General features: G+C 37.2%; 1 protein-coding gene across 1 annotated transcript in view; it reads left to right on the top strand.

The window, feature by feature from the left end:
- LOC107610182 overlaps positions 9,496 to 13,827 on the top strand; it is a 7,978-nt gene continuing 3,646 nt past the window's right edge. Inside the window, exons 1-3 of the mRNA XM_021105984.1 lie at positions 9,496 to 9,925; positions 10,062 to 10,121; positions 10,264 to 10,370. Coding sequence (XP_020961643.1) covers positions 9,591 to 9,925; positions 10,062 to 10,121; positions 10,264 to 10,324 — 456 coding nt within the window. The 5' untranslated portion in view covers positions 9,496 to 9,590 and the 3' untranslated portion in view covers positions 10,325 to 10,370. The remainder of the gene's footprint in view (positions 9,926 to 10,061; positions 10,122 to 10,263; positions 10,371 to 13,827) is intronic.

The raw sequence follows: 13,827 nt of genomic DNA, 5'->3' as shown, positions 1-13,827 counted from the left end.
TATGAACCACCTCCCCAACATACCTTTGAACCACCAAATTCACAAGCCCCTTTACACCATTCACCTCCATATCCTTATCCACCATACCAACCACTATATGAACCACTACCTCAATATTCACCGTCTCCATATCCTTATCAAGAAGAACCACCTCCTTATTATAAACTCTCTCTCCCAACAAATGAACCATCCTATCCACCCAAACCTCCATTGGATAATAACACACTCATCTCTAACATCATTGGTCTTACATCTACACTCCAAAATCTTATATCCTGCATGAATCAACCCTCTACCTCCAATATTTAACCCCCAAGCTCTAGTGCGCTTCCTTTTTAACCACATCATAAGCTTCCCATCCCATCACCACCCTCCATGGAAGAGCACCCACATCCATCAATCCAAGAGCAAGATGATCTCAGCTATGCTATTGACAAGGAACAAGAGAAAAGGGATCGTCTTCGCAAATTCATACTTCATAAGAAGCTAGAGGAGGCCCTACAGGTGGAGGTAGTTGAGACCCTTGAAGTCGAAGAAGCAGTGGAAGAATTAGTGAAGGAAGACATCAAAGAGGAGTCTGATTTTGTCTTAGAGCAAAAGGAGGCCCAAAATGTGGAGATAGGAGAGATCCTTGAAGATGAAGGAATAGTTGAAAGGAGTTATCATGGAAAGAAAATCATCAAGGATGTGTACGATTTTATACTAAAACAACTAGACAAAGTAGTAATTATTAAAGAGGAAGAAATGGTTGAAGACTTAGGAGATGCTGAACCTCCATGGGAAAGTCCAGTCATAGAATCTCCTTCTAAGACATCTGAATTTGATGTTTAAGAGGGTGTACAACCTCCAAGGCATATCATGGCTAAAGACTTTGAAGAGGTTGATCAAGAGATAGAGATTAAAGAAGAAGAAGCACAACCTCCCATGCCCTTGGTGAGTAATGAAGAAGATATTGAATTAGAAGAAAGCTACCAAGAGGAGGAGGTTGAAATTGAAGAAGCTTGCAAAGAGGTGGAAGTTATCAAGGAAGAGCATAAGGGAACGGAGCTTGAAATCACCTTGCCAAAGTTGTTGGAGACCTTTCCCCCAGAGCCATTACCATCCAATACAACATTCAAGTGGGTAAAATACTTATCCTTGACCTTTACCTTCTCGCTTGAATATGGGTTACTTGAGACAGATGGTCAACTTCGAGCTCTTTGTGGCTTTACGAGTAAGAGGGAGATGGCTAGTGGTAGGAATTGTCATGCAAGATTCAATATGGTGAAAGGCTCAAAGTTTAAATGCAAAGGTTGGTGTAAAGCACAACTGAATGGGTCTAGGAGGCTGTTTGGATGCCTTAGTGAGAATTCCAATTGCTTACCACCCGGATGGAATCATCATGTTCCACTTCAAGACGGGTGCAGAAACAAGATTTGGGATCCAGGCATATATGAGGATCGACTTTGGGAGCTCAAAGCTTGTGAAGAACTCCATCAAAGCTTGAGAAATTCACTTGGTATTGATAGAGCTTATTGGAGGTCCAAGCATTGGTGGAAGTTTCAAGCGAGTTCAAGCACAAGCCACCATGACAAGGAGCTCACCAAATGTCCAACTTAAGGACTATAACTAAAAGTGCTAGGTGGGAGACAACCCACCATGGTATAATCATTCCTTTTTTATTCTTAATCTTATTTTATTTTATTTTTACTAGTGTTCATTCGTAATTCTGCATATTCACCTGCATTCTGCATTTGCATCTGCATATTGCATTAAAAAAAAAAAGAGGCACGCGACGTGCCAGCGTTGCTGACGCGACCGCGTGATAGTGCATTAGAAGCAAGGATGAAAAGAAGCAGAGAGTCACGCGAAAGTGTGGCTGGAGGCGTACCTTAGGCACAAGCATGCCCACGTGAACGCGTCAAGGATGCATCTATGTCATTTTAAAAAAGAGCCTCCCACACGTACGTGTCACCCACGCGAACGCGTGGCCCTGTAAAATCAACGTAAAGAGGTGTATGGCAGAGAGTTATGATGGAGTAGGGCTGGAATGGTGCTGGACGCACAAGCCCTACCACGCGACCGCATGCCCAACGCGTCCGCGTCGTTTTTCAAAATATAGCCATTCACGCGATCGCATCATTGACGAGTCCACGTCACACAGAAATTTGGCAATAAAAGTATGAAACAGAGAGTTGCGCGAACGCACGGCTGCACTCACGTCAATCGCACAAATCAGGCCACACGATCGCGTGACCCACGCGTCCGCGTCACCTGAACCTAGCGCCCATCACGCGATCGCGTGACCCACGCGTCCGCGTCACATGCGACGCACAGCTTATCCAAATCAGCCAAATATCTTATCTTTTATTTCTCAAATCTACATCTTTTCTTTTCCCTTCTTATTTCTTCCTTCTTTCTTACTTTCTTCTTCATCATCTCTTTAACTTCTCATCCCTCTTCATTTCCATTCTATTTTACCTAATTAATTTGCATACTTTCATTCATTGCATTTTAATTTTGTGAATATTTTTATTTTCTTTTATAAATTTATTATTTTTCTGTTGGTGTCAAATTTTCTTATTTAACTGTTGCATCTTCTCTTGAATTATCCTGGTACTTCATGACTTGTTTTATTCTGATTGGGTAATATTATTTAAATCAATGCTAATCTTTTATGATACTTGTACCTTTCTTGCATTGATATGAACTTATACTGTCTTTCATTACCCACACTCCTCCCCTTTGTTGCAAATTTTGCACCGGTGGTATGCCATGTGCTTCTATTGTTTTCTCATTTGCATGTTGTAGCTACCATGTAACTGAGACTCTCATTATTTGGCATTAACCCAACCATATTTTATTTATTTTTTATCTTTATTTCTGGGTTACTTTTCTTCTTTTTTCTCTTCTTTCAGGCTAGACACCGAGAAAGGAAAAGGGAAAGCTTCTCAAAGGGGCAACAAACAAGTCCATCTGCACAATCTTTGGAGAAAAGCGTCAGTTGGAACAACCCGTCCACTTGCACATCTGAGCATGCACCGAGGACAGTGCAATCTTTAAGTGTGGGGAGGTCGATACCGATCTCCATGGGTTAGTTACTTTCTTCTCAACACCAATATTTTACTTTATTTGTTAGTTCATTGTTGCATTTGCATGTTTAATTACATGTTTGTTTGATTTTATGCATTTAGTTACTACTTGGTTGAAGTAATATTTTCTTTTTCAAGAAATTTTTATAGTATTTCACTAATTTAAATCAAAATCTTTTGTGTTAAATTTGTTTGAAGATTGTAAATTAGAACATGAATTATAGCTAAGAACACACAACCTATGAGATTTTGAGCTTATTTATATGGTTATATTATTTAACCATAATATTTATTCTTATGTGTTTTCTTCCTTATGATTGCAATCTTTATTTTGTTCCATCCTATATGTCCAATATTTAATGTGTTATATGCATGCATATGATTGAGGCCATTATTTTATTAACTCACTTACCCCAAATAGCCTACCCTTCCATTTACCTTTGTTAGCCACTTTGAGCCTTTTAAATCCCATTTGTTCTATATTTTACCGCACTACTAGCCTTAAGCAAAAAAACAAGTAATATCCCAAATTGAATCTTTGGTTAGCTTAAGATAGAAAGTGTGTATCAATTAAGTAAGGGAAACTATGGGAATATTGGTTAATAAGGGAATGTGTCATGATAAAATGTTGGGAATTTGGGTACCTACTCATGTGAAACTAAAAAAAAAAAAAATTCAAAATCCATGTGCATTTGCAATGTTATGTTTATGCTTCAAAAGAAAATAATAATAAAAATTAAAAAAAATCCAATAATATTCAAACAATAAAGAAATTAGATAAATAAATAAGGGGACAAAATTACCCCAATGCTAAATTAAGTTCAAAAGTCAATGCATATGTGATACAAGTTAAGAGAAAAGTTTATGCATGAGTATGTAAAATAAAAGTGGGAGAATTTTGGGTAGTTAAGGATGATCTAAGAAGAAAATAGAGTATGTATGTTAGGTGAAAGCTTAGGATAATCAAGGATTCAATTTATAGCTCACTTAGCCATATATATATACCCTCACCTTTACCTTGGTCCCATTACAACCTTTAAAAGACCTCATGATGTTTGCATTGGTGCATTAAATACTTGTTGATTGGTTAGGTGAAGAACAAAGTGTAGAAAGCATGATTAGAGAAGAGTAGACTGGAATAGACCCTAGACACTTGAGAGAGTTATAGTGATATACACTACCAGTGAGGGTTCAATGCTTGATTATATGTTCCCTGCTTTTATGAGCTATCTTCATACAAGTTTGCTTATCTTCTATTATATGATTTAAATTAGTGGAATCTGATTTATGTTTGTCTTGAAGAGATTATTTACTTTTAGCCAAGTAGGTAGAAACATCTTAGCATGTAGTTGCATTCATATAGATAGGTTGCATTTCAAACATTCTACCATTCTCCTTCACTCTTTTAGCTCTCTTGAGCTTAGCATGAGGACATTCTAATGTTTAAGTGTGGGGAGGTTGATAAACCACTATTTTATGATTGATATTGTGCTAAATTGAGTGGTTTTTCATCCATTACTCCCATGCTTATTCATAGAAATCGCATGTTTTACGTTTTCCTTCCTGATTTTGTGCTATGATTGAAAACATGCTTCTTTGGACTTATATTTGCTGATATTAATCCTCCCTTATTACCATTTGATGCCTTAATATGTGTGTTAAGTGTTTTCAAGGTTTATAGGGCAGGAATGGCTTAGAGGAGGGAAAGAAAGCATGCAAAAGTGGAAGGAATAAAAGAAATTGAAGGAACTGCAAAGCTGTCAGCCCTGACCTCTTCGCACTCAAACGGTCATAACTTGAGCTACAGAGGTCCAAATAACGCGGTTCTAGTTGCGTTGGAAAGCTAACGTCTGGGGCTCCGAAATGATATATAATTTGTTATAGTGGCCATAGAGGCAGGCAACGCGAACGCGTGCTCCACGCAGACACATCGCAGTGACAAAAAACCAGCGTGGCAGATTTTGCAACCAGCAATTTCTGGGCTGTTTCTGACCCAGTTTTCGGCCCAGAAGATACAGATTAGAGGCTATAAAGTGAAAGAATGCATCCATTCATAAAAACAACAATTCATACAACATTCATAATTCATAATTTAAGGTTTAGATGTAGTTTTTAGAGAGAGAGGTTCTCTCCTCTCTCTAGGATTAGGATTTAGGATTTCTTTTATGTTTAGGCTACTTCTCTTAAATTATAGGTTCAATGTTCCTTTAATTTATTTTCTACTTTTATTTATTCTATTACTTTAATTGTTATTTATCTTTTCAATTTGGCTTGTGAACCATTCATATTAGGATTTTCTTAATTAATATAATTTGAAGTATTTCAGATTTATGATTGCTTTCTTCTATGATATAAATAATTTAGATTTTTCCCCCATTGCTTTGGTTGAGTAATTGGTGAAACTTGAGTTGTCAAACTCAGTCGTTGATTGAAATTGGAGTTGCTGATTGATTCGGATTACTCTAAAGCTAGTCTTTCCACATGAGTTGACTAGGACTTGAGGATCAAATTAATTAGTCCACTTGACTTTCCTTTGTTTAGTAAGAGTTAACTAAGTAGGATTAAAACCCAATTCTCATCACACTTGATAAGGATAACTAGGACAGGATTTTTAGTTCTCATACCTTGCCAAGAGTTTTTCTAATTAGTAATTTATCTTTTCCTTGCCATTTAAATTACTTGTTCCCTGTTTCAAAAACCCAAAAACATATCTTTTTCCATAATCAATAATAAGTCATACTTCCCTCTAATTCCTTGAGAAGACGACCAGAGGTTTAAATACTTCGGTTATAAATTTTATTAGGTTTGTTACTTGTGACAACCAAATTTTTGTACGAAAGGATTCTCTGTTGGTTTAGAAGCTATACTTACAACATGATTATTTTAATAAAAATTCATTACTAGCAGAAGTCTGTTCGCCACGTACGCACAGGTCTATTTTCAGCCGCGTGTGCGGACGCACACATCTGTGCATCCGCAGAGGTCCCAACACGTGATTTCATTAATTATGCACGTGCTTCGCGATTCTGAGGCCCTTGGCTCATTTTTGGGAGGCTGAAATGCCATTTTGGAGTGCTATATAAAGGAGGCTTCAACACCTATCAAAGGGGGGAGCATTAAAGAAATTTTTACATAGTTTTTCATATTAATTAGGAGTAAGAGTAGTGTAGAGTAGATAGCTCTCCTAGGGTTTATCAATTTCCACTCTAGCATTTTGTAGCAAGCTTTGATTTTGATTTTACTTCTTCAATTGTAAGTATTCTCAATTTTCTCTTTAATTCAAGAACTTTTACTTTCAATCTCTCTTGGTTCAAGTTACTTTGTTCATATTGCAATTTTGTGTTTCTTGAAGTTTTGTTTAATGAATTTTACATTTATGCTTCCTTTATGTTTGATTGCTTATTTATGCTTGGTTTTGTTGATAGTTGGTTATAGTTTTACATTTTACTTTGCAATTCTCCTTGTTTTACTTTTATGCACACAAGGTGTTTGTGAAAATGCCAACTCTAGATTTTGAGTAGATTTTCCAACCTTGGCTTGTGGTTTGAGTTCCTAGGATACTAGAGTCATAATGTCCAACATTTAGTGGTAATTCTTGGGTAGTTAGTTGGCTCTTATTTCCATTGACGCTAGCCTTTTATCAACTAGTTTGATAAGTTGGTTAGGACTTATGGATTAAGGTCAATTATGCTTGCTTGACTTACTCCTCGATGGTTGGGGTTGACTAGGCGAGATTGACTCATGATAATTACCATAGTTGTGGTTATGGCAATGATAGGACTCCTTGGATACTCGTGTCCAAGTCAAGGCTCTTTATTTGTATTTTCACTAGTTTTAATCCTATTTACCATTTCTTGCATCGATTTCCAATTCTGCTCATTATTTAGTTCTTTTATTGCTTGAGTTCTTTTAATCTTTGGTTCTTTGATTCCAAACCCCGTTTTTTGTTCCCTTCACAACTGAAAGAAGTAACATTTCATTTGCATTCCTAGGGAGAACGACCCGAGGTTTGATTACTCTTGGTTTAGATTAGAAATTGTAAACTTTGATCGAGACTACTTGTTGGTTGAGAGCTATACTTGCAACGAGGTTATTTCTCCTTTACCGAGAAGGAATTCTCAACCGATGAATGTGTTCGCATCAAGTTTTTGGCGCCGTTGCTGGGGAATGCAAACAGTGTTATATCTTTTGGTTGTTGTGAATATGTTAATAGTGTAAATAGCTCCTTTTGATTGTCTGTTTGTTCTTGTTAGTAGATTTTTGTTTATATTTTCTTAATGACTTTTTCACACCATTGCTGCAATACACCCCAATGAAAACCAAATACTTACCTTCATAGTTACCAATCTTACACACCACACCCTCATTACACACAAAACCCTTACTCGCATGAGTTTGATTGTCAATCTTCATCACCTCAATCCTCATCTTCACATATGGATCAAACCACACAAGAAATATTTTTCATGCTCATTCAAGGACAATAAGAGTTCCAGATGAAGCAAGAGAAAGTCATGTCTACCTTAGCCAAGGCTTTGGGTCATTTAGCTTCATTGCGTTCACGCCACAAGCAAGAAACTCTAGTGGGTGAATGTGTGGAACCAAGTATAAAGAATAGAGTAAAAGAAGAATTTCAAAATCAAGTAGAAGATGTCAAGTCACAAAATGAAATGCAAGAGAGGATAAATGAAGAATGTGTAGGAATTGATCAAGAGGATTCCATCATTCAATATTTTTTGTCCATCTTGGGTAATTCCTTCTATGACCTTCATGAACATCCATTAATAGATTTGGAAGGAGATGTTGATGTGAACTTCACACAACCTCTAATTTTTTACTTGAGTGATGATGAAGAAGATTCAAAAGAGGTTGAGGAAGATTCTGTCTACCAAGAAGTGAAGACAATTGTGCAAGAATGAATGGAGTGGGCGAAGACTTCTCTAATAAGATTTCTAGGCCCACACGAATATGCCGTTTTAGAAACGGATGGTCAACTTCGAACCTTTCTTGGAGTAGTGGATGGTAAAAAGAAGAATGTTAATTGGTTAAAGAATGGGAAGTTCATTGACGGAGCCAATCCAACATTCAGAGCTCAATTTTGGTGCAAGAGTCAATTTAGTGGATTTCGGAGAGTGCACGAGCATGTCAATGGTGATGAAGGAACTCAAATATGGGATCCGGGCATATATTGCAAGAGTCAACCATGTTGGATCCTAAGTGTTAGCTTGAATTCTCTCGTGAGTGTGATGCAAGTTAATTGGGACCGCAGAAGTCAAATCAATAGCAAACTAGGTTGGAGATTCGAGGAGGAGTGGAAGCATAAGCCGCCCTAACAAGGATCTCCTCACCAAGTCCAACTTAAGACTATAAACCAAAGTGCTAGGTGGGAGACACCCCACCATGGTAATATCCTTCTAATCTTGTCTCTTTTAGCTTTTGTTTCATGAATAATGGGTTAGTTTGCTTGGTTGGTTGTTTTATTTTGATGTTGGTTGAGTAGTTTTAGTAAAATAAGTGTTTTTGGGAGTTTTGTGATGTTCTAGAACTTGAAAACCTGTTTGGGATGTCAATTTTGGTGCCTTAGAGCCAAAATTTTTGTTGCAGAAACAGAGACTTGTGCATCCGCACAGACCTGTGTGTGCGCACAGCACCCCTGTTTTCCCATCCCTGTGCGTCTGCATAGCAGGGTGCGCACGCACGCTCCCAAAAGCTTGCTCTGTTCGCAGCACACGCACGGCTTGTGCGTGTGCACACCACTCTCTTTTCCCTCCTATGCGTCCACACAGTATGCGTGCGGTCTCACACATCCACTTTTCAAAAAAAAAAAAGAGAGAGAAACCTTGTGCGAGCGCATACCCTATGTGCGCCCGCACAGCATGAACAACACCCCCTGGTCGTAGCGCACGCATAAGCTGTGCGTATGCACGCAACCCTTTTTCCTCTTATGTGCAATCGCACACCAAGTGTGCGCTCGCACAGGCAGCTTTTCACCTTCTGTTCGCAGCGCCCACACGACTCTGTGCGCGCGCACACTGTAACATCCCACATTTTTAGAAATCTAAATATAAATAAATTGTGATTTTATCTTGTTAAGTTTAAATTTTGTAATTTTAGAAATTATTTTTATTTTATAATTTAAATTAAAAATAATTGTTTGAGCTCATTGATATGCTGATAAATAAAATCTTATGCGTTTTGAAAGTAATTTTTATGAAGTAATTTTTATGGTATTATATTTGAATCTTAAATTATTATTCTATCTCAAATATTTTGTAAAGGTTGTTATATTACTCATATATATTATACCTTAACCTTAAATTCCTAATTAAAAATCTAATTTTACCCTAAATTCACAAAATACACGCACAAACAGAATGGGAAAGAAAGGAAACAGGGGAGCTCGAGGGGGGAACAGAAAGGGAAAAGAAAGGAAGGGGAAAGAGGGAAGATGGGGGAAAACGGAGAACAGGAAGGGAGACAGAGGACGAGGGAGAAGAAGAGAGGGGGAGGAACAACGCTATGGAGCTTGGCGCCGCTGCCGAGCTGCTGTCGCAGAGAAGAAAGGGAGAGGCGAACGTGACCCACGGAGGAGAGGAAGGAGCTGCCGTCGAGCCACGCCCCTTTGCCTTGTTCGTGTATCGCCGTTGCTGTTCGCTGAGGGTGAGACGCGAAGAGAAGATGCTGACCTGCACCATCGTGCCTCGCTATCTTCGTCGAGCCTTCATCATTGTCGCTCCCTATTCCCGTTGCCATCAGCATTTGCTGCCGCTGCCATTGAGAGTGACGCAGCAGAGGAGGAGTCGTTCCTCTTCCGCCGCTGTCGCCGGAGACCTTGGTTGCTGCTGTTCATATGGGTGAGTTCGTTGTTTCCTAGTTACCGGAGTCATTGTCTATGAATCTTTTGTTGCTTTAGAATGACCTTGTCCTATCTTTAATGTTCCTGAGTACACTATAGTTATTGGAATCGTTACAGCTGGAACTTGTCACCAGGGGAGAGAAGCGGCTGCACCATCCTCTTCGTTTTGACATTGAACCTCTATTCCTAACCCTGTAACGCTCTTGCTCTTGTTCTATTTGGTATTTTGTTTCTCTATTATGTTCTTATTTTAATTATAATAGCCAATATCTCTGTTTTAGTATTATGGTGTTATGCTGAAATTGCCGAAATTGCCGTTGCTGCGAGCGTAACCAGAATTGATGCTGCTGCCGCCGTCTCGGTTGCGTTGAAATCGCCGCTACAGTTGCCAGTTTAGACTAAGCAGGGATTGTTGCGTTAAACTATGCGATTGCGACATCGAGGTAGGGGGTTTAAAATGATTTTAATTTAAGAATGCCTACAAGGTTTATTGAATAACTGCAAATAGATTTAATATCTGTGAGTAATGGATTGACTATGTGAATATTGAATTGTGGCTAAAATTGTGATTGGAATGGTTGAGATTGTTATTTGGAATTGTTGATTAGTGATATTGATTGATTATGTGGATTGGGATTTGTTTGATGACTAATTGTTGAGAATTTCTGAATTTTAATGGGTTATGTTGGATTTGTTGCCGTTGAGCTGTTATTTCGTATATTATAATGTTAGTAAACTTGGTTGATGGTTGATTTGGAGTTGGTTTTTGAGGGGTATTGAAGGGTTGGATTTTGAATACAAAATGGTTTGCTGAAAATTAGGTTCTCTTGAAATTAAACGGCAACTTTGAAAATGAATCAGTGGCTCTATAGTGACTAAAATGATGAGAATTTAAATTTTAAGTAAATTATATTAAGTGTGATTATTGAGATTTAATTTTGAAGGTTTCATATTAACTGGAACATTAGTTATGATTTTTCAAAGTTAAGTCGTGAATCTGATTTTCTACACTACTTTAAATGAAATTAGAAACTTTGAAAATCTATAACTAATTCTATGATGATCGGATTTGTGAGGGACTAAGTCTGGATTAAGCCTGGGAACATAGGGAGTTGGACTGGTGAATTTGAGACTTTTTCATTAAGTTTATGATTTATGGTAAATTTTTGAATTGGGGATGTCAAATCTGGTTTTCTGCAGAACGTTTAACACAGCAGCAACTTGTTTCTTCTATTGGAATTTCTCCAGTTTGAATTTTGGAATGGAACCAATTTTAAATGAAACTTTGGTCCTAATACTTTAATTTCATAAAAATTTAGAATTGTTAGAGTTGTAGTTTTAAAGATTTGGGTTTTCAAAGAAAGATGTATTATGCAGTAAAAGTCAGGTTTTGTTTTCTAAGTCAGTAACTTTGAGGCTTTATAATTTTTAATTCTGGAATGATATTGAGATGCAATCAATTGGAGGTGAAATTTGAGTATGTTTAGTATATATGATTCAAATTTCAGGGTTTTCCATGTTTTATGGGACTTGGAAGAGGTTGTGTTCAATAATTTGTAAAACAGAATTCTGCAGAAAATTACCTAATTTTCAAGCTACGTAACTCCTTCATTAAAAATGGTATGACCCTGGAACCAATTGAGAAAGAAATTTGGATGCGTTATGTATAACCACATTAATTTTGAAGGTAGTTGGATTTAATTTGGATTTTATATGAAATTTCATATGTTGTATGCTGCTGCTGTCTTCTGGTTTTAAAACACTGCAGAACAGGCACGGTTTTGCTTATATTCCCGAAGCTAGAGTTAGCAAAAAATTATGATTTTTGGTTTGATAGAAAGCTTAATCCGAGACGGTTGCATGGATATAAAGTTTGCGTGATTCCGAATTCATTTGATATTTTAAAAACAAGATGGAAATCAGGCTGCCAGGTTGTGTTGACAATTATTTTGGACATGGAATTTAAGAAATAGATTTTCTATACTATTATCAAATGTTTTTGAGAATATATATTGTTGTGGCAACTGTTGAAAGAGACTAATGAAATGTTGAGAAAGAAGGAACCCGTAAGGGTGGCTAAGTCCTATTTTTAAAGGAGATTATGTCCAAATTTTTATAAAAGTAAAAGGACTTAATCAAAATGAATACTTGAGACTTGTTTAACGATAATAACTTTACTGATTCTTTTGAGAAAATATATTTGGTTTATAAAGTTGCTAACAAGGACATGGGTTTTGTCCCGCTTACATATTTACAATTACAAAAGAGTAAAGAGATAAAGAGAAAAAGAGTAATATAGATACAGATGAAAGAGTATTCAGAGAAAAGTAAAGAGATACAGAGAATAGAGCAATTAGAGTAGAGTAAAAAGATGCAGAGAAAAGAGAAACCAGAGCAAAGTAAAGAGATATTTGTATATTTATATATATTAGTTGCTTGATGCAACCCAGAGCTATATTTAATATATATTAGTTGCTTAATGCAACCCAGAGCCTCTGTAGGAAAACTAAGTTACCTACAGCCATTTTCCGCTTCCCCAGAGCAGAGCAGAGTATATATATATTTTCCTACAGTAAGCAGAGGCTGTCTCAAATGAGCGGCTATTATCATATGCGCATTTATTTAGGAACGGAAAATCGTATTTGGGAAATCGGGATTACTCGTGACCGGATAAATGTCAGGATTGCGGGCAGCCAACCGACACATGAACTCATGGCCTGTACTAGCACTAGACATTCATCATATGCATCTATGTGACATTGTTTGGGTGTGTATATTGTAATTGGTTTGCCTATGTGAATAATTCTGTTTAACTGCTAATTGCTATACTTGATGTAATTGCTCTTGATTGTGCTTGAATCTCTTTACTTGTGTTTGTATCTGATTGGCTGGGTTGTAGTGAATTGGGTGTTGATTGAATTGCTTGAGCCTAAGGCTGTGATTGGTTTGTGTTTGAGGTTTAGTAAAGTATGAAAGATTAAGCTGGTTCAGCATAGACTTAATGAACCTATGCTTGGAACAAATTAGTCATTCATACAGTCTAGGAAAACTTTTAAGACGTATATAAAGTAAAATATGGGTTTAGGATTTTGGATAATTAATTGATGCTTCTAAGAAGGTTTTAGATTTTTGAAAGTTGAGCCATTGGTTTTCAAAAGAAGTTTATATAAGGCGAGCGATGAATACTGCGAACGAAAGTAGTTTTCTTTTCAATGTCTCTAAATGAAATTAATTATTTGCGCTTTATTCTTTACTTTCACGGCATTCTCGACCTCTACTGAGAACATGTGATTTGGTTCTCACCCCCAAATTTTCCACCCTTTCAGCGACAGGTTTGAAGACGTAATTTGAAGCTGTGAGCGATCAGTAGGCTTTCTTTATGGTTTTAATTGCTTTCATAGAGTCCCCTCACTATTGTCCTTTGAGATTTTATTTTACATAGAGGGGTAGGTTTAGTATATTGTATTTGAGTTTTATTTGGTCTCTTTTGTATAAGAATCATTATCAATAATATTTATGTGATTATTATTATTTGTGAATGTTTGAATTATGACTTTAATGAATAAAAAACAAAATTTTCTGGAATTTTCTTAAAACTGAAACGCGAACTCGATACAAAGGCTCGATAATTAAGTAGTTAATACTAGAGAAGGTTACGTAATGTTCTTTCTAGTGGAAATACCCTGACTTAAGCAAGGTATTTTGCTGGACGGGACGTTACACACACCTCTTCTTTCGCCCCTGTGTGCGTCCGCACACAACCTTGTGCGTCTGCACAGGTCGCTTTTCGAACGTTAATTTGAAAAGATCAGGGGCTCGCGCTTTATTTCCTCACTTTTCTCCAACCCCTTCTTCTCCTTCTCTCTTACCTAACGTTCCCTCACCCAACCCCAGCATCAA

The sequence above is a fragment of the Arachis ipaensis genome, chromosome B07, assembly GCF_000816755.2.
Source record: "Arachis ipaensis cultivar K30076 chromosome B07, Araip1.1, whole genome shotgun sequence".
Taxonomy (NCBI): Eukaryota; Viridiplantae; Streptophyta; class Magnoliopsida; order Fabales; family Fabaceae; genus Arachis; species Arachis ipaensis.
Note: the sequence above shows the minus strand (reverse complement) of the source record. Positions and strands in the feature narration are given on the sequence as shown.